Genomic DNA, 26,296 nt, shown 5'->3' with positions numbered 1-26,296 from the left:
TCAATAAACCAGGGATGTGATCAGGGTGTACACCCACACAGCCGGCGCCATCAATAAACCAGGGATGTGATCAGGGTGTCCACCCACACAGCCGGCGCCATCAATAAACCAGGGATGTGATCAGGGTGTCCACCCACACAGCCAGCGCCATCAATAAACCAGGGATGTGATCAGGGTGTCCACCCACACAGCCAGCGCCATCAATAAACCAGGGATGTGATCAGGGTGTCCACCCACACATCCGGCGCCATCAATAAACCAGGGATGTGATCAGGGTGTCCACCCACACAGCCGGCGCCTTCAATAAACCAGGGATGTGATCAGGGTGTCCACCCACACAGCCAGCGCCATCAATAAACCAGGGATGTGATCAGGGTGTCCACCCACACAGCCAGCGCCATCAATAAACCAGGGATGTGATCAGGGTGTCCACCCACACAGCCAGCGCCATCAATAAACCAGGGATGTGATCAGGGTGTCCACCCACACAGCCAGCGCCATCAATAAACCAGGGATGTGATCAGGGTGTCCACCCACACAGCCAGCGCCATCAATAAACCAGGGATGTGATCAGGGTGTCCACCCACACAGCCAGCGCCATCAATAAACCAGGGATGTGATCAGGGTGTCCACCCACACAGCCAGCGCCATCAATAAACCAGGGATGTGATCAGGGTGTCCACCCACACAGCCAGCGCCATCAATAAACCAGGGATGTTGGCCAAATCATCCACATTACATCCTTACAAGCAGCCTAGAACACATTTTTAAAACACGATTTGTTGTGTTTCGATGTGTAGCATATCCAAACAACACCAACATGCATTTCTTTAGCTTTGCCAGATACAGATGGCTACTGCGTCTGCTATACAGATATAGGCATACAGAAGGAGGCTAATTCATTATCTTTCGATCATAATAACTTTTTCATAAAGATAAGCATTATATTGTTAGATTATGGAAGTAACTCTGGTAGGCCGGAAACATTCTTCCTCCCCTTAAATGAATGTCAATACCTTGTTTATAGGGAAAATAAAAGCAGGGTGTTATATCTCAGCAAACACAACATTAGTTTACAGTTGGAACTTAATTTGGCCCAACAAAATGAAACAGAATGAAACAAAACACTTGTGAACTGCTTTAAACATAGACAGGCTAGTACCTACTTAACCCTACAAATTACAACAATAGGCTAATGATATTTATTTCATGAAAGGCCTACTTATAACCCATCTCAAACTAAATATCGAGCACACAGATATAGTCATACAGAAGGAGGCTAAAGGAGGCTTATTCGCAATTTTTTAAATCAGATTTTTTTTAAATGATAAATCTAAGTATTATATTGTTAGATCATAAGAGTAACCCTGGTGGGCCTAAAACATTCTTCCTCACCTCAAGTTCAACTGTCGAAGTGAGTTGCCGTCATAGGCCTGCAGTATAACAGGCTAATAACCACACCAAACCTTCACCATAGCTTCTAACTATATTAACAAGAAAGGCTAGAGCATACCATACCCAAATGATAGAAATAGACTAATGATATTTATCTTACAAAAGGCCTATCTTAAACTAAGTAAGAAAACACAGATCAAACTTTATTTAGCCAAATCTCAACAGAATGAAACAAAACACGTTTTGAATATTTAAATAACTGGTTTAGATTAATGAATAGGCCGACAATAATAACAATAATATACAATAATAATAATAATATACAATAATAATAATAATAATAAAACTAATTATTATAAATTGCATCCTACCTGAAATGCGATTTGCACAGTAGCCTACATTTGGCCATTTGTGTGTTTAAAAATAATAATTTGCTAATGTCTTCAATCATGTATATGAAGTAGAACTGCATGAAATGTGTTTCTAAAAGGCCCTTTTTCCAGACGATGTTAAAACATGTTCCTCATATGTGCAAATCCTGAAAATGCAGCTATGTGTGTGTGTCTACACATGTCTGTCTTTGCCTATGTGTGTGTATGTAGACAGTGTGTAATCCTGACTCTCTCTCTGTCAGACATTGCTGTGGGAGCACCATATGATGACAGTGGGTCAGGGAAGGTGTTCATCTACCACGGCTCAGCTCAGGGCATCAACATCAAACCGGCACAGGTGTTGTCAGGGGTGCCATCGAAGACGAGGTTGTTCGGTTATTCTCTAGCTGGTAACATGGACCTGGACAGGAACTCCTACCCTGACCTGGCCGTAGGGTCCCTCTCCGACTCTGTGTTTGTCTACCGGTAACCATGGCAATTAGTCATCTACCCTACAATGTTTTGTTATACTTTTTTGGGGGCCACTTTCTTGACCTTTAAACATTTGACACTGTGACCCTGTGATGTTACTCCAGAGCTCGGCCAGTCATCAATATCCAGAAGGTTGTCAAGACAATGCCAAAGGAGATTGATCTAACTAAGAAGAACTGTGGCAACAACATTTGGTAAGTTTGCTGTGTGGGTGCTGTTCATCTGCATATGGAAAAGTATAAACCATTTCAACTATATTCATAAATACTCATGACTTTGTGTTCCCAGCTTGGAGGTAGAGGCCTGTTTCTCCTACACAGCCAACCCCAAATCCTACAACCCCAAACTGAGTAAGACAACACCTCTTGTGTTATGATTTCAAAATAAATAATTCAATGGCCTATTAATGCTTTAGATCAGTATACAATAGTAACTGTCCCTCTCTTTCTCTACCTTTCTCTCATCTCACTTCCCCCTCTCTCTCTTTTGCTCTCTCCCTTTCTCTCTCTCTCCCTCTCTGCCTCTCCCTTTCTGTCTCTTTCTCTCTCGCTCTGTCTCTTTCTCTCTCTCTCCCTCTCTGTCTCTCCCTCTCTGTCTCTTTCTCTCTCTCTCCCTCTCTCTCTCTCTCTCCCTCTCTCCCTCTCTCTCTCCCTTTCTCTCCCTCTCTGTCTCTTTCTCTCCCTCTCTGTCTCTCCCTCTCTCTTTCTCTCTCTCCCTCTCTCTCTCTCTCTCCCTCTCTCCCTCTCTCTCTCCCTTTCTCTCTCTCTCCCTCTCTGTCTCTTTCTCTCCCTCTCTCTCTCCCTCTCTATTTCTCTCTCTCCCTCTCTCTCTCTCTCTCTCTCTCCCTCTCTCTCTCTCTCTCTCCCTTTCTCTCCCTCTCTGTCTCTTTCTCTCCCTCTCTGTCTCTCCCTCTCTCTTTCTCTCTCTCCCTCTCTCTGTCTCCCTCTCTCCCTCTCTCTCTCCCTTTCTCTCTCTCTCCCTCTCTCTCGCTCTCTCTCTCTCCCTCTCTCTCTCTCTCTCTCTCTCTCTCTCTCTCCCTCTCCCTCTCCCTCTCTCCCTCTCTGTCTCTCCCTCTCTCTTTCTCTCTCTCCCTCTCTCTCTCTCTCTCTCCCTCTCTCTCTCTCTCTCTCTCTCCCTCTCTCCTTCTCTCTCTCCCCTCCACAGCGGTGGCATATTCCTTTGAAGCGGATGCGGAGCGTAGGAAGAAGGGTCTTCCCCCCAGAGTGACTTTCACCACACGTTCCAGCGAGGACCATGACTACGAGTCCACTGGTGTTCTCACCCTCAGTGCACAGGGCAAGAAGGAGTGTATCACTGCCAAACTCACTCTACAGGTACTGCATCACAACTCTCGAAACTAGTGACTGTTAACAAACAGTCTTTCACCAGCCTTGTAGGTGAAATGTGGACAAGTCTCCTCTAGCCTTTGTCAGTAGTATGTCATTACCATGCAGTGGTGTAAAGTACTTAAGTAAAATTACTTTTAAGTACTACTTAAGTAGTTTTTGGGGGGTGTATCTGTACTTCACTTTACTATTTATATTTTTGCCAACTTTTACTTTTACTTCACTACATTCCTAAAGAAAATAATGTACTTTTTACTACATACATTTTCCCTGACACTCAAAAGTACTTGTTACATTTTGACAGGAAAATGGTCTAATTCAAACACATATCATCCCTGGTCATCCCTACTGCCTTTGATCTGGCAGACTCACTGAACACAAATTCTTAGTTTATAAATTATGTCTGAGTGTTGGACTGTTCCCCTGCTATCCGTCAATAAAAAAAACGAGAAATGATTTATATTTTAACTTAAATTTTTGATACTTTAGTACATTTTAGCAATTCCAGTTACTTTTGATACTTAAGTATATTTAAAACCAAATACTTTTAGACTTTTACTCAAGTAGTATTTTACTGGGTGACTTTCACTTTTACTTGAGTCATTTTCTATTATGGAATCTTTACTTCTACTCAAGTATGACAATTGAGTACTTTTTCCTACACTGTTACCATGTATATCTGATCTGTACTCTGTGTGTCTGTCATCAACAGGAGAACATTAAGGACAAGCTTAGGGGAATCCCCATTGAGGTTGCTGTGGAGATACAGAACCCCAAAAGGAAGAGAAGAGCGCTCCCAGGGCTCACACCCATCCTCGACTCCAACCAGCCTATCACGGCCATTGCTGAGGTATCCAATAACAACCGTAACACAGTCTCCTATTAGGCAGCTTTGGGTCACCTACTGTATGTGACAGAGATATGCAACTTTTGCCTGCTCAAAGCCTGTTCCCTCTGTATTAGTATGAGTTTGTGTGATTGGCATGTTGTTCCCTGTGTGTGTAGGTGAGTTTCCTGAAGGAAGGATGTGGCAGTGATAATTTGTGTCAGAGTAATTTACAGCTTCAGCACCGCTTCGGCTACAGAGAACCCAACAAGGACATCTTCCATTTACTACCTATGTGAGTAGAACACATTAACCTGTCACCAGCCATCACCTTGGTGAATGTAATCAATGCTGACATAGTCTGCTGGTGACCTTGCAGGGAGAATGGGGTGCCAGTGGTCTCCCTTAGCGACCAGAAGGACATCGCCCTAGAGATCACAGTGACCAATAAGAATGGAGATGATGCTCATGAGGCAGCATTGGTTGCCTCCTTCCCCTCCTCTCTCTCCTACTCCGCCTCCTACTCTGCACCCAAGGCAGTGAGTTACCTCTCTCTCTCTCGCTCTCTCTCTCTCTCTCTCTCTCTCTCTCTCTCTCTCTCTCTCTCTCTCTCTCGCTCTCTCTCACTCTCTCTCGCTCTCTCTCCACCTTCCGCTCTGTATCCAACGCAGTGATTTACCTCTCTCTCTCCCCTTTCCCTCTTCCATCTTTTAGACTGGTACTGAATTGTGATTGGCTGTTGTTGTTGATTGCAGGACAGGCAGGTGTCCTGTGTGGCCAATAAGAATGGCTCTCAGGCAGACTGTGAGCTGGGGAACCCCTTCAAGCGAGACTCAGAGGTGAGAGACACCATCAGCTAATCATGATCACTAGCTATGTGTTTTTGTATGTGTGTGTGTGTGTGTGCGCGCTAACATATCACTCTGTGTGTTTAGGTAACGTTCTACATAATCCTGAGTACAGCAGGCATCTCTCTGAACACCACAGAGCTGGAGATAGACCTGAAGCTGGAGACGTGAGTGGAGTACACACTCCTCTGTCATGTCTATAATGAAATAGATATGGATTTGACCATCAGTGCTGATTTGATCTCTGACCTTTCAGGACAAGTGACCAGCAGAAGGTGGGCAGAGTCAAGGCCAAGGCCAAAGTGGTGATCGAGCTGCAGCTGTCCCTCACAGGGTAAAAAAATATGATTTGCCAGCTGCTCACTTTAATGTGCTTTTACACGTGAGACCTCCCAGCATCTAAACTTCAGTAAGGTGTGTGTTTGTGCTCACAGTGTACCTGTTTCCCCAGAGTGGCCAAGCCCTCCCAGGTCTATTTCACTGGAGAGGTCAAAGGTGAGAGCGACATGAAGTCAGAGGGAGACATCGGCAGCCCGATCGAGTATGAGTTCAGGGTAAGGATTATGTATTTTCATAAACACAAAAAAAGACAAAAAATACAGAAACCAAACAGGATTTTCATCATATTTCATTATATACTGAACTGACCTGTCCTTTGATCTGTCTTTTGATTGACAGGTGATCAACCTAGGGAAGCCCCTGAAGACCTATGGCACCGCCTCCCTGATCATCAATTGGCCGAAAGAAACTGTGGAGGGGAAGTGGATCCTGTACCTGGTGAAGATGGACTCCCAAGGTCTGGAACCGACCACATGCTCTCCAGAGAGAGAGATCAACCCACTCCCTGTCAAAGAGGTTAGTAAGCACTGGGGGGTCAAACTCTAACACACTAACAGTCCCAAGTGTTCATACACAGTCAAACTCTAACACACTACACTAACAGTCCCAATACAGTTAACTCTGCTGTACGGTGCTTACCAATGGGAGGTTTGTTCCAAATTACCATACATCTAAATTCTGTTACACTATGTTCAGGAGAGTAAGAGTAGCAGGAGGAGGCGAGCTGTAGGGGAGACTGACAAACCTGAGGGAACCATCGCACTGCTGACTGACAAAAGGAAATACACTACTCTGGTAACACAACTCTCCTTCTCTCCCAGTTGATCAATGTTGTTAGTCGTGTACGAGCTACCCTGTAATATGCTGTGTGTGTGTGTGTTATAGTCGTGTGAGGATGGGGCAAAGTGTGTGGAGATTCACTGCTCCCTACAGGGCCTGGACAGTAATGCAGTCATCCTGCTCAGATCTCGCCTCTGGAACAGCACATTCCTGGAGGTAAGACAGGCACACGCACGCACGCACGCACGCACGCACGCACGCACGCACGCACGCACGCACGCACACACACACACACACACACACACACACACACACACACACACACACACACACACACACACACACACACACACACACACACACACACACACCTCTACACACACACCTCTTTGATATTTGACTGCACCTAAATCCCCTGTCCACACTCACGTCCCTCTGTGATTCCCAACAGGAGTACTCTAAGCTGAACTATCTGGACGTGATAGTGAAAGCCTCTCTCAGAGTGGACGGAGCAGCCAAAAACATGGTCCTGAGGAACGCTGAGACACAGGTACTTTATCACTTTCACATTTCAACACAAAATATATTTCTCTTTCTTTTACTTTCAAAATAATGCTTGATTGATGTTGTCTTTCTCAGGTGAGAGTGACGGTGTTCCCGGAGCGTCGTGTGGCTCAGTACGGAGGACTGCCATGGTGGATCATCCTGGTGGCCATCTTGTTAGGACTTTTGCTGCTCGGCCTGCTGGTCTTCCTGCTCTGGAAGGTAAGACAGAAAGGGGAGCACAGAGAAACAGTTTACAGTATACACAGTGCTTCTGGAAAGTATTCAGACCCTTTGACTTTTTCCACATTTTGTTACACTACAACCTTATTCTAAAATGGTTAAATAAAATAAATCCTCAGCAATGTACACACAATACCCCATAATGACAAAGTGAAAACAGGTTTTAAGAAAGTTTTGCAAATGTATAAAAAATAAAAAACAGAAATAACTTATTTACATAAGTATTCAGACCCTTTGTTTTTTAGCCATGGATATCGAATCCCTTAATATTATTGTTGGATCTGATTTTAACAGCTAACATTTCGATGGAAATAATAAATGGATATGCCGATAGCGAACAATCTTGTTTTACTCCTCTTGACAGTTTAAAACTTTCTGAGATGTTGCCAATTATTTAATATTTTACACCTAGGGCTTTTAACCCATTTTATAAGAGATTTTCCAAAATTAAAATATTCTAGGCATTTATATATAAACTCCAGTCGTACTTTATAAAACACCTTTTCAAAATCAGCTATGAAAACCAGGCCTGGTTTCCGTGATATTTCATAGTATTGTATTGTTTCCAGTACTTATCCATGTAAAAAACTGTCTGATTAGGAAGAATAATATCTGACAATACCTTTTTAATTCTATGCGCCAAGCATTTAGCTAGAATTTTTGCATCACAACACTGGAGTGTAAGAGGCCTCCAATTTTTTAAATGGACTGGATCTTTATATATACACACCACCTGGATCCTGTTTCAGTAATAATGAATAATCAGACCTTCTTATTACGTGTCCGATAACCTACCGTTTATATAGGAGTGGTTAAAACATGCTAATAATGGTCCTCTGAGTATATCAAAAAGGTTTGTATACTTCCACTGGTCTGCCATTCAGCCCTGGAGTTTTCCCAGACTTAAAGGCTTTAATTGCATCAAGAAGTTCCTTCTCTGTAATTCAGCCTTCACATTAATTTTACATTATTAATATGGAAAAAATCCATACAATTAACTTAGGTTAGTGGAGATGGAGGAGACTGAAATGAAAACCTATGCTTAAAGTACTTTACTTCTTCTTTCAAAAAATAGTTTGGTGAATCATGAGTGACTCCATCCTTTGTAACAAGTTCCTGTACATTATTTTTGGTAGCATTTCTATGTTGAAGATCGAAAAATAATTATACTAATATTCCATCCAGTTTGCTTTATTTTGATACTATATTACACGGGATCTCTCTTGAATAAGTTCCTCCATTTCTTTGAGTTTTTCCTCTAACTTACTCTGAGCCTCTATGGTACAGTTTTTGTTATCTATCTATACTGTTAATCCTTCCATTTCCTTTGTTAATATGGACTCTTTTGACCTAAATTACTTATATATTTTTTTGTACACACACTAATGCGTTACTTCTCTCTAGTGTGGTTTCTTCGGGAAGAAGAAAGAGGATGCCCCACCCTCTGACAAAGAGAGATTGACGCCGTCTGATGCATAAAGAGAGAAAGAGAGAGAAAGAAGCTGTCAGTCTCTGGGGCAAACACATCTAGACCCATCTTCAGTGTACATGCCTGGTGGGGCACAGAGTGGCATGAAGGATGGACGGGCCCAGTGGAACAGTGCAGACTAACTCTATCGCAGGAGAGGAAAACGCTTTTAATAAAAGACTGGCAGTAAAAGGCTCAGCGCTATGAAATCAAATGCAATGCTATGATGATGGAATGAAATGTCAAGAGCTCAGCTTATAGGTTTCTGTAGAAAGCACTTCATGTTTCTGCTTGGAAATATCCTTATTTCCAACTGTTATGGCTGAGTTATGGACTCTCTACATGCATGGCCATCCCGGATTGATGCTTTGGTTGAAAATCATTATGAAATGCTCATCTATCACTCCAAAGACCCTGCAGCTCTCTCTCCATCTCTGGTTTCTGGTTCTTTGGTTGCTATAGGAACTTCAAGCACTTCCTTTTCCTCTCTCAAGGCTCCTCGACTGCTCTCATTCTGGTTTTATAGCATCTTTCTGTTTGTAGGACTATTGGCGACTCTGTAAAAGCACTTGCAGTGCCATACTTAAAGGGATAGTTCACCCCTAAATCAACCTTTCTCATACGCTTTCATATTTTGAATTCATAGATTCAGTTTGGGGAATGAACTATTCCTGTAATGACGGTGAGAGGTTTAATTAACTCTTCAAATACGACATCATCGTGTTCCCAGCTACAACGCGTTGCAGATAAAAAATAAGGAGAAAGACCAACTGGAAATCCTGGAAATGAAAGCCTGCTGGAATGAGAATGAGTTACTTTTAATGATGGCAGAATGCTGGATCTCCCATTCCCACAGACATTCCCAGAGACACAGAATTCCTACCTAACATTCCACAGTCTTCCTCTAACCATTCCAAGGCTTGTCTCCGCAGTGTGGATATTTGATTGGACATAGAAATACAAAAGGATTGTCAAAAAGCTTTATTTGTGGACTTTAAAGAGGGATGATGATGCTACAATAGCAGTTTAGACAAGGTAAAATAAGACACTTGATCAAATTGTTCCTTTTTGGGGATTTATTAAGTATTATCTTGTCTGATTTTATTTTATCTTGATAGTGACATCCATGTTGATCACTGGACAGAAATAGTTTTTTTTTGTGTTCTTGTACATCAAGAATCCCAGTTGTCTCTCTTTCAGAGCTCTGGACAATGTTTTGTAAATGTACGCCTATGGTATAGGCTGGAGGGTTTTTGTATACATTCTTTAAGATGTTTAATTCTTTAGAGTCTAAGACATGGGGGGGGGGATAAACTGACATGGAATTGCTTTTTAAGATGGTCATACTATGGATAATTTAGCTATTTGATTTAGAGTTTTAAAATATATATATATAAAAAAAAAGTTTGATAAAATATATATTTATAACAAAAATATTTGATAAAATAGATTTTGTCCTTTACTACTAAAGCCCATAGAAACGCATTGAATAACACATTCATAAATGGCAAAAAGTACAGTCAAAATATAATGAGAAACAAGGTTTTGAAGTGTCTGTCCTAAATCTAGGAGGTATTAAAAACAAACTCAGAATGTTTCGTTTTTTTTACACATTTAACCCCTTTTTGGGGGTAGTCACAACACTACCTTAATACATTCATCATTTAAAAAGATATAATCTGGTACTGGTTACATTCAGAAGAGTCCTGTGACGCTTGTGGGGGTCGCAGAGCAAAACAGAGAACACCATCATGTGCGTGAGAGTCTCCCTTTTACACACAGTGGTCATAATGCACTGAACAAAAATATAAACACAACATGCAACAATTTCAACAATTTTACTGTGTTACAGTTCGTATAAGGAAATCAGTCAAGTGAAATAAATAAATTAGGCCCTAATCTATGGATTTCACAACTGGGTAGGAGCGCAGCTATGGGTTGGCCTGGGAGGGCATAGGCCCACCCACTGGGGAGCCAGGCCCCGCCAATCAGAATGAGCTTTTTCCAACAAAAGGGCTTTATTACAGACAGAAATACTCCTCAGTTTCATCAGATGTCCGGGTGGCTGGTCTCAGATGATCCCGCAAGTGAAGAAGCCAGATGTAGAGGTCCTGGGCTGGCATGGTTACACGTGGTCTGCGGTCTGTCAAATTCTCTGAAACAATGCCGGAGGTGAGTTATGGTAGAGAATCTCTGGCAACAGCTCTGCTGGATATTCCTGGAGTCAATATGCCAATTGCACGTTCCCTCAAAACTTGAGACATCTGTGGTATTGTGTTGTGTCCCCAGTACAAGGTGCACCTGTGTAATGATCATGCTGTTTAATCAGCTTCTTGAAATGTCACATTTGTCAGGTGGATGGATTATCTTGGCAAAGGAGAAATGTTCACTAACAGGAATGTAAACAAATTTGTGCACACAATTTGAGAGAAATAAGCTTTTTGTGCGTATTGAAAAATTCTGGTATCTTATTTCAGCTCATTTAACATGGGACCAACACTTTACATGTTGTGTTTTATATTTGTGTTCAGTATAGTTTGGTCAAACCAATCGAACGCTACAGACGTTCTCGTGAGAAGACCGATTTTCGGGATGTGTCATGGTCTGACAAACATCGTTCTAGCTGTACCACCTTTCACTGTAGATGAAGTACGACACTGGCTGATTGAGACGCATCGAATGCAAAACACATATCTAGCTTAAACTGACAGATTGATGGGACTTTCTTCTGTTATGAAACTTAGATTGACAACACTGGTGCATCAATCGACTCTTGGGTCACGACAGGGGGTTAATATTGCGTGTGAGAATGTTGCCTAACCATTACTCCAATGGCCAAATACTTTTAATTTTTTTTTAATCCAGAATGAGTTTCTCTCAACATATGGAAGGACGTATCAAATCACACTGTCAAATCATCTCAAAACAACAAATAGTGTGTTTCAACACATCTGCACTCATGTGTATAAAGACAGTTCTACACATCTCAGGTGTTTAACTGGGGTCCTATTTTATCAAGTTATAGCAGCAGCTAATCAGCAGTTTTCCTGTTCCATCTTTCTGTGTTATGTACTAACTATCATCCAGAACCGTTGAGAAAATGTTCTGTACTTCTGGTGTATTACTATTGTTGAGATGGACCAGTGAGGCAGAGGAGTGGTTACAGACTGTACTTTTCTAACCCGTTACCTCACCGATCCTTTCAAGTAAGTGATGAAGAGGAAATGATGCATTTAAGTATTTAAACAGTACCAAATGTGGAGGATTTGTCCAGTGACAGTTCTTGACATGAATGTAAAATAACGTGGAAAAATGCAAGGATCTCTTAAATACATGTTTACACCCTGTACAGTTACAATCTCTTTTGGGTTTTGTGCACTTTGATACTTCAATGTCATGGAAATTGAATTGACCCTACATGTAAAAACATGTTGATCACAGTCAAATAAAACTTCAATACGTCTAAAACATTATTTATTAATGAATGTAAAATATTACCAGCTTAAAATATTTGACTGCTTCACTGCAATCAATTGTACAACATTTGTATAGAAACATCTGTACATAAATACTGTTACAAAACAGATAAAGTATATTTCACTAGTCACAGTGAAGACTAACAGTGAGACTGACGTTTCTGTGCTGGTAGAGAGTTTATAAGAGAGAGACTATAGCTGATTGTCTAATGGCTGGAATGCATGAGATTAACCTAATAGTAGTAGGACTTAGACAAAAAGTTGTGATTGAAGATCATTTCCGGGTTTAGGGATTAGAGGTCAGGGTCCAGACTTTAGCAGAGGGACTCGTTTCGGACCTTTTTACCACTATGCCTGGCCTCCTTTCTCTCCTTCTCCTCCTTCATCCTCTTCTCATGTTCCCTCTCCTCCTTTCCCTTTGCTCTCTCTTTTTCCTCTCTCTCCAGAGTCTTCCTCATCTCCTTCAGCCTTCTCTTCAGAGCAGCACGGTCACTGTGACTGCACACACCCAGAGCCTGGAGTGAGGGAGGGAGAGAGGAGAGAGCGAGACTTTAATTTCTGTGCCACAGTGGGCTGCTCCATATGGAATGAACTCATTCATCTAAATCTAGGGCTGTGTCGCAATACTCTAGCCCCCTTTCTTCTCCTCAAGGATCTAGCCGGAGGAAGGGCAACCCATTTAGTCATATCAACCATAGACTGTCTATGATTTCAATTATCAGGACAAAAGGTGAGGAGACGAGTCAGTATTGAGACATGGCCCGTGACTCCCGTAACTACCTTGAGTTTGTTGTTGTCCAGACTGAGAAGTTGCAGCCCATCCACACCATTGGCTGTGAACTGGGCCGCGTATTGGTCCATGCTCATGCCAATCAACCACAGACAGACTTGCTGATTAGTCCATTGGTCCAGGGGTCGGCTTTGCCATTGGTAATCGTTACCAACTGGGACAGAGTCATCATCCAGGTTCTATGGAGATGGATGGGACAGACACACACAAACCCAACAGTAAGATGTATAACAAACCTTTTCTAAATTAAAAACTAACTAACATCGTAATGATATTCCATCCCATTCTGGGTCATTCAGGAGGAAGTGAATTACCATCCTATCCAGCTCTATGAGCTACAGAGAACTTAATCAGGGCATAGTAGAAAACTAGAACAAAAATCAGGTCAGAGAGAGAACAGAGATACACAGAGAGAAGGGAGACCACATGAGACAGACGGAGAGAGCAGGAGACTCACCTCTGATGAGAAGGTGGGAGTTTGAGAGTGTGCAGAGAGAGACAGATCTGACAGCATCCCTGATAGGAGAGCAGAGCTGGGACTACCTGTGTCTCCTACATTCACTCTCTAGAATGAGCAAAGACATTTGTGACTGACACACACGGAAGTGCACAGTGGTACACCACACACAGTCAAGAGCATGTAGAGGAGAGTATAACATGAAAGGCCCCAGGTGAAATAAGAATACAATACATAACAGTGAATAAGCCACTAAGTTACTGAGCCAGTGAATAAGCTAAGTTACTGAGCCAGTGAATAAGCTGGACAAGTGCTTTGAGCCCAAATTAGAGTTAAAGTCCAGGGTGGTCTGACATGGAAGACTCCCCTCTCACCTGGCAGTCTCTACTGCCTCCGGTGGTCATGTACGGTAGACTGCTGCTGGAGACAGACCTAAGCTTCCCTCTCTCCTTCTCCCTCCCTCGCTCTCCGAACCAGGAGAAGGGTAGGCAGGAGGGCACGGAGGAGACAGAGGGAAAGACACCACCGCTGGGGGCATCTATCAGGTTAACACATAAACCCCTGGAGACAGGAACACAAATCAAATACAGGGCCGTTAGAAACACTGAAAGAACAAATGTAATGTGTGTGGGTGCATAGTATTGACTGTACCCGTTTCCTCTGCTAGATCAGTAGTGTGTTATTTCTTGTACCTGTGGTCCAGGGGCCTTTCCTTGTTCTTCTTCTCCTCACACTTCCTCCCTCTCCTCAGAGACTTGCGGAGGCCGCTAGAGGGGTTAGGAGGTGGGGCAATTACCATAATGCTTGTCAGATCTACACACAGCGCCTATGGGAAAGGGGGTTAGGGGTTGAAGAGGTCTGGTGTGCCCTACCTGAAGTCAGGGAATCTCCTCTTTGATTTGTGTGTGGTAGATGACTTGTCCTCTTTAGGGGGGGACTGGCCTGGCTGGGGGGTGAGAAGAAAGGGGGGGTGGGGCTTGGAGGTGAGGGCAGACAGAGAGGATGTGCTGGAGTGGACACGGTGACCGCCTGCTGAGACCGATCGTCCCGTCTCTCGTGGTGCGATCGCAGTCAGTGATTGGCTCTTCCCGCCACAGCTCTGAATATGGTCTTCCTCACCCTACAGGGAGTGATAGAACATTCAGTATGTGATTGGAAGGAGAGTGTGTGTGTGTGTGTGTGTGTGTCTGACCTGTTGTCTGAAGGACTCTCTGAGTTTGTCTCGTGAGGGAGGGTGTCTCTTGGCTTTTTGGGCGAGCTGTGCTCTGGCCCTGTGAGCGCTGGTGTCTAACAGATCTGTCACAGGCACCGCAATGCTCCAGTCTGCACCTGAAACACACACAGTTTGAGAGGCACTGCGTGACACACACACACACACACACACTGCCCCTCAGGTAGTGTGTCTTACTTGAGGCAAATGAGGTATCCAGTGATTGGTTGTCACTCTCAGGGACCATCTCCCCTCTCTCCAGTAGACCTATCTGAACACACAGAGAAAGAAATGCTTAGTTCACTGAGGTAGCATCTGTACACTACAGTTGATGGTGTCTCCTCCAGTCTCACCCGTCTCTGGAGTCTCTCCACAGTCTCTCCATGTATCCTCTCGCTCTCCTCCATCTCTCTCTGTAGCTCCTCCTCTCTCCCCTCGCTCTCCTTCTCCCTGCACATGGACAGAGGGACCATCAAACACAGAGAAATAGACATTCTAAACAGGCATTGAATATTACCAATTGGCCTACAGGGGCATGTTAACTATGTTACCCAGAGCTCACCTGTGTTGGAATTCCCTCAGCAGTCTCTTGGCCTTGCTGTATTTCACCTCCAGGCTGTCTAATTGGCTCTGGGTGTCAGCCAATCGCTGGTTCACAATCCTGCACAGAGCCTGGGCCTCCTGCCAGTACCTAGAAGAAGACAACGAATCATGTTCATCATCTGGGTCTGAAAACTTAGATGGAATATTACTGAGGATGACAGCAGACGATTTTGCCACTCCTATTTTCCATCTCTTCAATGTAAGCCTACAGTAAAGTGTGTCCTCAGACCTGGAGAGAAGCAAAAGTCATTCCACTATCCAAGAATAGCAAAGCACCCTTTACTGACTCAAACAGCCTGTTCCCAACCCTTACTAAACTTTTGTTTGACCAGATACAAGGCTATTTCACAGTAAAGAGATTAAAGATTGTTAAGGAAGGGCATTCAACATGTACGACGGCACTGACACAAATTGCTGATTGGCTGAGCAAAATGGATAAAAAGACGGTGGAGCTGTTTTGATCGACTTCAGTGCAGCTTTTGACATTATTGATCATAATCTACTGCTTTACATCCCCTGCTATATTGTGGATGGAAAGTTACCCGTCCAACAGAACACAGAGGGTGTTCTTCAATGGAAGCCTCTCCAACATAATCAAGGTAGAGTCAGGCATTCCCCAGGGCAGCTGTCTAGGCCCCTTTACTGTTTTCAATCTTTACTAATGATCTGCCACTGGCTCTGAGTAAAGCCAGTGTGTCTATGTTTGCTGATGACTCCACACATCAGCTTCCACAGCAAGTGAAATCACTGCAACACTTAACTAAGCTACAGTCAGGTTCAGAATGGGTGTCAAGAACCAAGTTAGTCCCAAATATTAAAAGCATTGTATTTGGGACAAATCATTCACTAAACCTTAATCCTCAACTAAATTAAGCAAGTTGAGGAGACTAAACTGCTTGGAGTAACGCTGGATTGTCAACTGTCATGGTCAAAACGTATTGATACAACAGTGTCTAAGATGGGGAGAAGTCTGTCCATAATAAAGTACTACTCTGCCTCCTTAACAGCACTATCAACAAGGCAGGTCCTACAGGCCCTAGTTTTGTTGCATCTGGACTACTGTTCAGTGGTGTGGTCAGGAGCCACAAAGTTACAATTGTCTCAGAACAGGGCAACACAGCTGGCCCTTAAATGTACACGGAGAGCTAACATCAATAATATACATGTCAACCTTTCCTGGCTCAAAGTAGAGAGATTGACTACTTGTATTTATGAGAGGTATTGACATGTTGAATGCACCGAGCTGTCTGTTTAAACTACTAGCACACAGCTCAGACACCCATGCATACCCCACAAGAGGTTTAGTCACAGTCCCCAGGTCCAGAACAGACTATGGGAGGCGCACAGTACTACATAGAGCCATGACTACATGGAAGTTTTTAAAATTGTATACAACTGCCTTAAAGTTGCTGGACCCCAGGAAGAGTTGATGCTGCCTTGGTAGCAGCTAATGTGGATCCATAATAAATACAAAATAATTTATCATCATCATGTTCATCAACATGTTCATCATCGTCGCCACAATTTGCGTCATCAGAACTTAGTGAGGGTTGATTAGTGTATTTGATTAATACTTCTCTAGTTTGTCAGCCTTCTCCTCTCCATCCTGGACACGCTCCTTCAGCTCAGCCTGATGACTCTCCCACAAGGCCTGCTGCTCCTCACACCCCCTCAGCTGGAGGAGACAGAAAGATGGACACAGGTGGGTGGGTACCCAGTTCCCTAGTCCCATACCATGAGCCCTTCATCTAGGAATCATCCCAGACACTCCCCTTAGACACTTCACTCACCACTCTAAACACCCTAAAAACAGTCATGTTTCAATCACTCATCTAACACAGTTGTATATATGAAAGCAGAGGCCTACATTAAATAAATTGAATCAATGCAGTCAGATCAGTGATAACACAGAGAAGACATACTATGTTTTCAATGTGATTGGAACATGGCCAATGTGTTAATAACTCAGACTGTAGACTGTTAAAGAGGCAATTCTCACACAGAGCTAAATGGGTCAGACTGCTCTGAGGGAAGCAATGAGTGAGCATGTGTTTTGGAAGTCTCGTCAGAGTGACCTACCTTCTCCCGCACTAGGCAGAGCTGGTCTGATTTGGTCCTGACTTTTAACTGGAGCTGAGGAGAGACCAGTACACACATGCACACTTCACACAACATCTACAGACACTGGAAGCTGTTGGAGGAGCATAAGGCCGACTGAGGGACAACAGAGAGTACCCCCCCCCCCCCCTCCCCAAGGCCTTTCATCTCAGACTATAATGGACTTCAACACCTGTTGGCATCTGATGCAGCTGGTGATTTCTTTCTCTTCGTCATCCTCTTCATCATCTGTACGGAGGACTTCTACCGTCTCTTCCACTGAGCTCAGCCCGACAACACCATCATCATTTAACACCTGAGATACACAAACACCAACACAGGTACAACCAATAAGAAATGCAAGGTTGCATATATATATATATATATATATATAGCCTCTTTTCCAGGCACGCAATCCAGCTCCATGTACACAGACACAGTCACGCCCCTGCTTGCCCCCCTACCGCAGGGCCAGTCACGCCCCTGCTTGCCCCCCTACCGCAGGGCCAGTCACGCCCCTGCCTGCCCCACCTACCGCAGGGCCAGTCACGCCCCTGCTTGCCCCCCTACCGCAGGGCCAGTCACGCCACTGCCTGCCTGCCTGCCTCTACCGCAGGGCCAGTCACGCCCCTGCCTGCCTGCCTGCCTGCCTCTACCGCAGGGCCAGTCACGCCCCTGCCTGCCTGCCTGCCTGCCTCTACCGCAGGGCCAGTCACGCCCCTGCCTGCCTGCCTGCCTGCCTCTACCGCAGGGCCAGTCACGCCCCTGCCTGCCTGCCTGCCTGCCTCTACCGCAGGGCCGGTCACGCCCCTGCCTGCCCCACCTACCGCAGGGCCGGTCACGCCCCTGCCTGCCCCACCTACCGCAGGGCAAGTCACGCCCCTGCCTGCCTGCCTGCCTGCCTCTACCGCAGGGCCGGTCACGCCCCTGCCTGCCCCACCTACCGCAGGGCCGGTCACGCCCCTGCCTGCCCCACCTACCGCAGGGCCGGTCACGCCCCTGCCTGCCCCACCTACCGCAGGGCCGGTCACGCCCCTGCCTGCCCCACCTATTGCAGGGCCAGTCACGCCCCTGCCTGCCTGCCTGCCTGCCTCTACCGCAGGGCCAGTCACGCCCCTGCCTGCCTGCCTGCCTCTACCGCAGGGCCAGTCACGCCCCTGCCTGCCTGCCTGCCTCTACCGCAGGGCCAGTCACGGACCTGCCTGCCTGCCTGCCTGCCTCTACCGCAGGGCCAGTCACGCCACTGCCTGCCTGCCTGCCTGCCTCTACCGCAGGGCCAGTCACGCCCCTGCCTGCCTGCCTGCCTCTACCGCAGGGCCAGTCACGCCCCTGCCTCCCTGCCTGCCTGCCTCTACCGCAGGGCCAGTCACGCCCCTGCCTGCCTGCCTGCCTGCCTCTACCGCAGGGCCAGTCACGCCCCTGCCTGCCTGCCTGCCTGCCTCTACCGCAGGGCCAGTCACGCCCCTGCCTGCCTGCCTGCCTGCCTCTACCGCAGGGCCAGTCACGCCCCTGCCTGCCTGCCTCTACCGCAGGGCCAGTCACGCCCCTGCCTGCCTGCCTCTACCGCAGGGCCAGTCACGCCCCTGCCTGCCTGCCTGCCTGCCTCTACCGCAGGGCCAGTCACGCCCCTGCCTGCCTGCCTGCCTCTACCGCAGGGCCAGTCACGCCCCTGCCTGCCTGCCTGCCTGCCTCTACCGCAGGGCCAGTCACGCCCCTGCCTGCCTGCCTGCCTGCCTCTACCGCAGGGCCAGTCACGCCCCTGCCTGCCTGCCTGCCTGCCTCTACGGCAGGGCCAGTCACGCCCCTGCCTGCCTGCCTGCCTGCCTCTACGGCAGGGCCAGTCACGCCCCTGCCTGCCTGCCTGCCTGCCTCTACCGCAGGGCCAGTCACGCCCCTGCCTGCCTGCCTGCCTCCCTCTACCGCAGGGCCAGTCACGCCCCTGCCTGCCTGCCTGCCTACCTCAACCGCAGGGCCAGTCACGCCCCTGCCTGCCTGCCTGCCTGCCTGCCTGCCTCTACCGCAGGGCCAGTCACGCCCCTGCCTGCCTGCCTGCCTGCCTCTACCGCAGGGCCAGTCACGCCCCTGCCTGCCTGCCTGCCTGCCTCTAACGCAGGGCCAGTCACGCCCCTGCCTGCCTGCCTGCCTGCCTCTACCGCAGGGCCAGTCACGCCCCTGCCTGCCTGCCTGCCTGCCTCTACCGCAGGGCCAGTCACGCCCCTGCCTGCCTGCCTCTACCGCAGGGCCAGTCACGCCCCTGCCTGCCTGCCTGCCTGCCTCTACCGCAGGGCCAGTCACGCCCCTGCCTGCCTGCCTGCCTGCCTCTACCGCAGGGCCAGTCACGCCCCTGCCTGCCTGCCTGCCTGCCTCTACCGCAGGGCCAGTCACGCCCCTGCCTGCCTGCCTGCCTGCCTGCCTCTACCGCAGGGCCAGTCACGCCCCTGCCTGCCTGCCTGCCTGCCTGCCTGCCTCTACCGCAGGGCCAGTCACGCCCCTGCCTGCCTGCCTGCCTGCCTGCCTGCCTGCCTCTACCGCAGGGCCAGTCACGCCCCTGCCTGCCTGCCTGCCTCTACCGCAGGGCCAGTCACGCCCCTGCCTGCCTGCCTGCCTCTACCGCAGGGCCAGTCACGCCCCTGCCTGCCTGCCTGCCTCTACCAGTCACGCCCCTGCCTGCCTGCCTGCCTCTACCAGTCACGCCCCTGCCTGCCTGCCTCCTACCAGTCACGCCCCTGCCTGCCTGCCTCTACCAGTCACGCCCCTGCCTGCCTGCCTGCCTCTACCAGTCACGCCCCTGCCTGCCTGCCTCTACCAGTCACGCCCCTGCCTGCCTGCCTGCCTCTACCGCAGGGCCAGTCACGCCCCTGCCTGCCTGCCTCTACCGCAGGGCCAGTCACGCCCCTGCCTGCCTGCCTCTACCGCAGGGCCAGTCACGCCCCTGCCTGCCTGCCTCTACCGCAGGGCCAGTCACGCCCCTGCCTGCCTGCCTCTACCGCAGGGCCAGTCACGCCCCTGCCTGCCTGCCTCTACCGCAGGGCCAGTCACGCCCCTGCCTGCCTGCCTGCCTGCCTCTACCGCAGGGCCAGTCACGCCCCTGCCTGCCTGCCTGCCTGCCTCTACCGCAGGGCCAGTCACGCCCCTGCCTGCCTGCCTGCCTGCCTCTACCGCAGGGCCAGTCACGCCCCTGCCTGCCTGCCTGCCTGCCTCTACCGCAGGGCCAGTCACGCCCCTGCCTGCCTGCCTGCCTGCCTCTACGGCAGGGCCAGTCACGCCCCTGCCTGCCTGCCTGCCTGCCTCTACGGCAGGGCCAGTCACGCCCCTGCCTGCCTGCCTGCCTGCCTCTACGGCAGGGCCAGTCACGCCCCTGCCTGCCTGCCTGCCTGCCTCTACCGCAGGGCCAGTCACGCCCCTGCCTGCCTGCCTGCCTCCCTCTACCGCAGGGCCAGTCACGCCCCTGCCTGCCTGCCTGCCTGCCTGCCTCTACCGCAGGGCCAGTCACGCCCCTGCCTGCCTGCCTGCCTGCCTCTAACGCAGGGCCAGTCACGCCCCTGCCTGCCTGCCTGCCTGCCTCTACCGCAGGGCCAGTCACGCCCCTGCCTGCCTGCCTGCCTGCCTCTACCGCAGGGCCAGTCACGCCCCTGCCTGCCTGCCTCTACCGCAGGGCCAGTCACGCCCCTGCCTGCCTGCCTGCCTGCCTCTACCGCAGGGCAAGTCACGCCCCTGCCTGCCTGCCTGCCTGCCTCTACCGCAGGGCCAGTCACGCCCCTGCCTGCCTGCCTGCCTGCCTCTACCGCAGGGCCAGTCACGCCCCTGCCTGCCTGCCTCTACCGCAGGGCCAGTCACGCCCCTGCCTGCCTGCCTGCCTCTACCGCAGGGCCAGTCACGCCCCTGCCTGCCTGCCTGCCTCTACCGCAGGGCCAGTCACGCCCCTGCCTGCCTGCCTGCCTCTACCGCAGGGCCAGTCACGCCCCTGCCTGCCTGCCTGCCTCTACCGCAGGGCCAGTCACGCCCCTGCCTGCCTGCCTGCCTCTACCGCAGGGCCAGTCACGCCCCTGCCTGCCTGCCTGCCTCTACCAGTCACGCCCCTGCCTGCCTGCCTGCCTCTACCAGTCACGCCCCTGCCTGCCTGCCTGCCTCTACCAGTCACGCCCCTGCCTGCCTGCCTGCCTCTACCAGTCACGCCCCTGCCTGCCTGCCTGCCTCTACCAGTCACGCCCCTGCCTGCCTGCCTGCCTCTACCAGTCACGCCCCTGCCTGCCTGCCTGCCTCTACCAGTCACGCCCCTGCCTGCCTGCCTGCCTCTACCAGTCACGCCCCTGCCTGCCTGCCTCTACCAGTCACGCCCCTCCCTGCCTGCCTGCCTGCCTCTACCGCAGGGCCAGTCACGCCCCTGCCTGCCTGCCTGCCTCTACCGCAGGGCCAGTCACGCCCCTGCCTGCCTGCCTCTACCGCAGGGCCAGTCACGCCCCTGCCTGCCTGCCTCTACCGCAGGGCCAGTCACGCCCCTGCCTGCCTGCCTCTACCGCAGGGCCAGTCACGCCCCTGCCTGCCTGCCTCTACCGCAGGGCCAGTCACGCCCCTGCCTGCCTGCCTCTACCGCAGGGCCAGTCACGCCCCTGCCTGCCTGCCTCTACCGCAGGGCCAGTCACGCCCCTGCCTGCATGCCTCTACCGCAGGGCCAGTCACGCCCCTGCCTGCCTGCCTCTACCGCAGGGCCAGTCACGCCCCTGCCTGCCTGCCTCTACCGCAGGGCCAGTCACGCCCCTGCCTGCCTGCCTCTACCGCAGGGCCAGTCACGCCCCTGCCTGCCTGCCTCTACCGCAGGGCCAGTCACGCCCCTGCCTGCCTCCCTCTACCGCAGGGCCAGTCACGCCCCTGCCTGCCTCCCTCTACCGCAGGGCCAGTCACGCCCCTGCCTGCCTCCCTCTACCGCAGGGCCAGTCACACCCCTGCCTGCCTCTACCGTAGGGCCAGTCACACCCCTGCCTGCCTCTACCGTAGGGCCAGTCACACCCCTGCCTGCCTCTACCGCAGGGCCAGTCACGCCCCTGCCTGCCTGCCTCTACCGCAGGGCCAGTCACGCCCCTGCCTGCCTGCCTCTACCGTAGGGCCAGTCACGCCCCTGCCTGCCTCTACCGTAGGGCCAGTCACACCACTGCCTACCTCTACTGTAGACGGTGTCTTGTCCTGCTCCAGACTCTCATAGATTAGACGGGCCACCTCACTCTCCTCTCCCTGCTTCTCCCGTCCAATAAAAAACCTGCAGTGAGGGACAATGACAAATCATTACCCTGTGTTAAGTGACAACCAATCTGCAAAGAGAAAGTGTGTGAGCGTGAGCCTGTCTGTGCTTGCATACCTGACAGTGCCGATGGTGTTCTTCAGCATAGTGGCAGCAAACAGCTGTGTGACTCCGACCAGACTGACCCCATCCACCTCCACTATCTGGTCATTCACCTGGATACTAACACACACACAATCTAGGATCAGCTTACAGCACCGCACTCACATCCTAACCATTAGAAAGGCATCATTGACCATAGATTCTCACCGTCCGTCCTGTTGTGTAGCTCCGTTCTCAGTGATGGTCTTAACGAAGATCCCCAACTTCTCCAGCCCCTGGTCAGCCCCTACCCCCATCCCTATTATACTGATACCCAGGCCCTCCACTCCTAGACAGACAGACGGGGGAGTTAGACAAAGAGCTGTTAAAACAGAGAATTAGAGAGAGAGACAGAGAGAGGCAGAGAGAGACACAGAGAGAGACACAGAGAGAGAGTAAACGATGAGAATGAGAGAACAGTAGAGAGAAAAGGAGAGAGGAATATAAAGGAAAGGAAGCAGTACAGAGGGAGTGAGCACAACCTTTCTTTATTTGGACGGGGAAGACATCCATCTTGTCCACTCTCTTCTCCAGTTCATACTCAGCAGAGGCAGACACAGGGTCAACATCATCATTACGCCGGTCATAGTCTGCATTTGAGTAGGTCAGGAACACCTGAGTACACACACACACACCATTAGATCTTTCATAGTCATGCCTGTCTTTGGCTGTCTGGATCCTGACTAGCCACTGCTATTCTGGGGTTACTGCTAGCACACCATGACCATCCTGTTTATGCTAGCAGATCCTCCAGTAGGACTGGGGTGTGAGATGGGATTGGAAACAAGCTGTTGCAAATCCATGTGCTCTACTGCAGTTCAATCTCAGAGGCAGAGAACATCTTAGACAAAATGGTCCTTGAACAGTAATTCAATCCTAAACACACACACACCCTGTGAAATGTGTGCCAACTGTGTCGTACCCATTAAGGCTCTCAGTATACCTGGTGGCCACACAAAGCCTGAGAAGTCTGGGAGATTTAAAATCCTTACTGGACTAATAAATTCATTACGAGGCCCTAAAATAAGCTGACTTGCAGTTTGGTAAGACATGGGAGCCAACACTCATCCTGGGGGAGAAAAGCTGTTGATATATCACTTATTCTGAGCTGAATACCTGACAGAGCAGGTGAGATCCTGTCTCTCTCCTCTCAACCTAAAGGAATAGAATAGACTGGCTGTATGTTCATATTGTCCATCTATTCATCTGTTCTAGCCATGGTTTTCATCTTTCCCCAATTATGAGGGCCAGAATTCCTCTCAAATAAAAATCTGGTATCACTTTATCAAACCTAATGGGGTGAGTGAGGAAGGAAGTGTCAATGTGATCGGGGGGGGGGGGGGGGGGTGTTACCTTGATTGGTGCTGCAGAGAACTTAATCTTCCTCCTCTTAGCAGAATCCACATCATCGTCATCCTCATGGGGAAGACTGGGAATCTCCTCATATTCCATAAAGAGCTGCTCCCAGTCCTTTCTGTGCCATTCCAAATCGTCATGACACTCAGAGTTCAGTTCCCCATCCTCCATAAAGGCCTCATTCTCAATTCCAAGGACGGCAGCAAATCCATTCTCCTCATCTCCTCTCTTAGTGCACTCCCTCTCTTCCCTCTCCTGCTCTTCCTTCACTTCCACTCTCCCTCTACACTTTCTTTCCTCTTCTTCCCTGAAGTCAATCCCTCCATCTTCCAATCCAGCCTTCTCTTTCGCTTCCTCCTCTCCCTCGCTCACCTCCTCCCTCGTCTTTTCTTTGCTGTCACTGCACATGGTTTCTCTCTCCTCAAGTTCCTTTTCCTCCTGCTCTCCTGCCTCATCTCCTTTCACCTCTACCTCCACTTTGTCACAGTCTCCAGTTGTCCCCTCTCCTCTGTGCTGCTCTATTTCTTGGCAGATCAGTCTGTTTTCTCCCTCCATTCGATCTTCCCTCTGTTCTGTCTCCTGCTGTTTCATGTCTCTTTCTGATTCACTTTCCTGTTCCGTCACTTCAAGACTGTCAGGGAATCCCTCCACACACTCTACCATTCTGGGTTCTACTGGAGGTTCAACCGTTCTCTTTTCCACCATTCTAGGTTCTACTGTTCTTTGTGCCGATGTAGGGTCAACCATTTTAGGTTCTACTGTTCTTTGTGCTGATGTAGGTTCAACTATTCTAGGTTCCACTCTGGATTCTTCAAACACATCATCCACCAGGTTATTCTCATTGCCCTCCTCCCTCTTTCCTTCCTCCTCTCCTTCGTTACCGTCGCTCTCAGACGACTCGTTCTTCACCTCCACTAGCTCCGCCCTTACAGTTCCAGCCCCTGACCCCTCTTTGGGGGTCAAAGGGACATCAGGGGTCATGTAAAGGTCATTAGGGTGGTTCCCCTCAGACAAACTCCTGTTGTCCAGGGGGTCAGCATTAGGACTACTAGGGCTATAGGGGTCAGTCTGTTCAGAACAATGGGAGACTGGGGTGAGAGGACTGGGGGAGTTGGAAGAAGGGGATGGAGGCTGAGAGTGGGGGGAGGTGGGTGCTGGGCTAGAAAGGTTGGATACATGGGAGAACACAAAGTTCTCACACACACTCCCATCTAACACACTTCGACCGTACACACTCCTGCGGTCTGAGGGGTCAGTTGTAGGACTTCTACCGTCAGGGGAAAATGTCTCACTGTTGTGACCATTAACAGGGTGAAGGGGTGTAGGCAAACTGGTGTCCAGTGAGGAAGTGGCTGTATGGAGTTCTATGTTGGGTAGTGAAATGTGTATGTGCATGAGTTCTTTCCTTCTCTCCCCCTCTCCTTCACTTTCTGACATGGATGTCAGCTGCTCCCTGTCTAACCTGCTCCTTGCACTCCCAATCCCCCTTTCCTCCCCACTCTCCACCAACCTCCTGCTATCTCTGCCAGGGCTGACATTTAAACGTTGACCCCCAATGACCGTCTCAAAGAGCTTCCGGGTCACCGAGAACTTCTGGGCTAGAGCAGCTCTGTCTATCTCTGCTATCTCCTCTGCTTTAGACGGTTTATCTAGCATAGACAATTCTACACTGGACATGCTGGCCACACTGCTCCGGAGAGAGCTGGAGCTGAGAGGGTGTTTGGGCAGGGCCTCAGATAAGGGGTGGAGAAGGTGCTGTTGGCTGTCCATCTGGAAGAAGATGTTGTCTTTGATCTTAGTTCCTCTAGGGCTGAGGGCCCCACCCCTGGTACCCTCACCAGGGTTACCTCCACTGCTAGTCCTGGTGTGAGGGACTGCCATGGAGCCAGGTGAAGGGATTGAGGCGCCCAGGGAAGAAGGTCTAGGCCTGGTCGCTGCATCCAAGGAGCATTTGATGGTGTGGAAGTCAGACTTGTAGGCGTTCCTGTGGGGGGAGGCGCTCCGGCCTTTATTGTCCGTCCGCATCATCTGGGGCTGGAGACAGGTGGAGAGGTATGGAGCTCAATGAAGGAGAGTCAAGTTAGCATGTATCCCTGATTAGACAGGTTCAGGACTCCACTGTCTACAGAGAAACACACTAGGCCAGAATCAGTTAACAAAAAATACAATTAAAGTCATGGAATGGCACTGGTGCTTTTGACATGGTTGCAGAAGCAAAATCTTTATTTCATATTAAATTGTAATTTAATGGTTGTTTAACCTACTTCCAACTACCTAAT

At 49.4% G+C, this 26,296-nt stretch overlaps 2 protein-coding genes across 2 annotated transcripts in view; one reads left to right on the top strand and one right to left on the bottom strand.

Annotated features, from left to right (window-relative positions):
• Window positions 1-11,729, top strand: part of LOC139386598 (integrin alpha-6-like) — a 32,701-nt gene extending 20,972 nt beyond the window's left edge. The window contains exons 8-24 of the mRNA XM_071132282.1: window positions 2,030-2,252; window positions 2,363-2,452; window positions 2,547-2,608; window positions 3,423-3,592; window positions 4,317-4,454; window positions 4,610-4,725; window positions 4,810-4,969; window positions 5,186-5,269; window positions 5,366-5,445; window positions 5,535-5,612; window positions 5,730-5,832; window positions 5,957-6,133; window positions 6,314-6,412; window positions 6,503-6,613; window positions 6,849-6,947; window positions 7,037-7,162; window positions 8,588-11,729. Of these exons, the coding sequence (XP_070988383.1) occupies window positions 2,030-2,252; window positions 2,363-2,452; window positions 2,547-2,608; window positions 3,423-3,592; window positions 4,317-4,454; window positions 4,610-4,725; window positions 4,810-4,969; window positions 5,186-5,269; window positions 5,366-5,445; window positions 5,535-5,612; window positions 5,730-5,832; window positions 5,957-6,133; window positions 6,314-6,412; window positions 6,503-6,613; window positions 6,849-6,947; window positions 7,037-7,162; window positions 8,588-8,662 (1,991 nt within the window). The 3' untranslated portion in view covers window positions 8,663-11,729. The remainder of the gene's footprint in view (window positions 1-2,029; window positions 2,253-2,362; window positions 2,453-2,546; window positions 2,609-3,422; window positions 3,593-4,316; window positions 4,455-4,609; window positions 4,726-4,809; window positions 4,970-5,185; window positions 5,270-5,365; window positions 5,446-5,534; window positions 5,613-5,729; window positions 5,833-5,956; window positions 6,134-6,313; window positions 6,413-6,502; window positions 6,614-6,848; window positions 6,948-7,036; window positions 7,163-8,587) is intronic.
• Window positions 11,730-12,241: 512 nt separating this feature from the next.
• On the bottom strand, window positions 12,242-26,048 carry LOC139386597 (neurabin-1-like). The gene is made up of 18 exons (XM_071132281.1): window positions 24,015-26,048; window positions 23,144-23,276; window positions 22,830-22,950; window positions 22,638-22,742; window positions 22,442-22,538; window positions 17,478-17,600; window positions 17,267-17,320; window positions 16,762-16,862; window positions 15,147-15,275; window positions 14,938-15,034; window positions 14,783-14,855; window positions 14,567-14,703; window positions 14,247-14,494; window positions 14,067-14,141; window positions 13,749-13,935; window positions 13,375-13,482; window positions 12,908-13,096; window positions 12,242-12,642 (listed from the first exon to the last, which is right to left on the bottom strand). Exons 1-18 carry the CDS (start codon window positions 26,043-26,045, stop codon window positions 12,442-12,444), a joined length of 4,209 nt encoding a protein of 1,402 aa, XP_070988382.1. The 5' UTR covers window positions 26,046-26,048; the 3' UTR covers window positions 12,242-12,441.
• Between the last annotated feature and the right edge of the window lie 248 nt (window positions 26,049-26,296).

The sequence above is a fragment of the Oncorhynchus clarkii genome, chromosome 28 (assembly GCF_045791955.1).
Source record: "Oncorhynchus clarkii lewisi isolate Uvic-CL-2024 chromosome 28, UVic_Ocla_1.0, whole genome shotgun sequence".
Classification (NCBI taxonomy): domain Eukaryota; kingdom Metazoa; phylum Chordata; class Actinopteri; order Salmoniformes; family Salmonidae; genus Oncorhynchus; species Oncorhynchus clarkii.
This window is presented reverse-complemented; position numbering and strand designations above follow the sequence as displayed.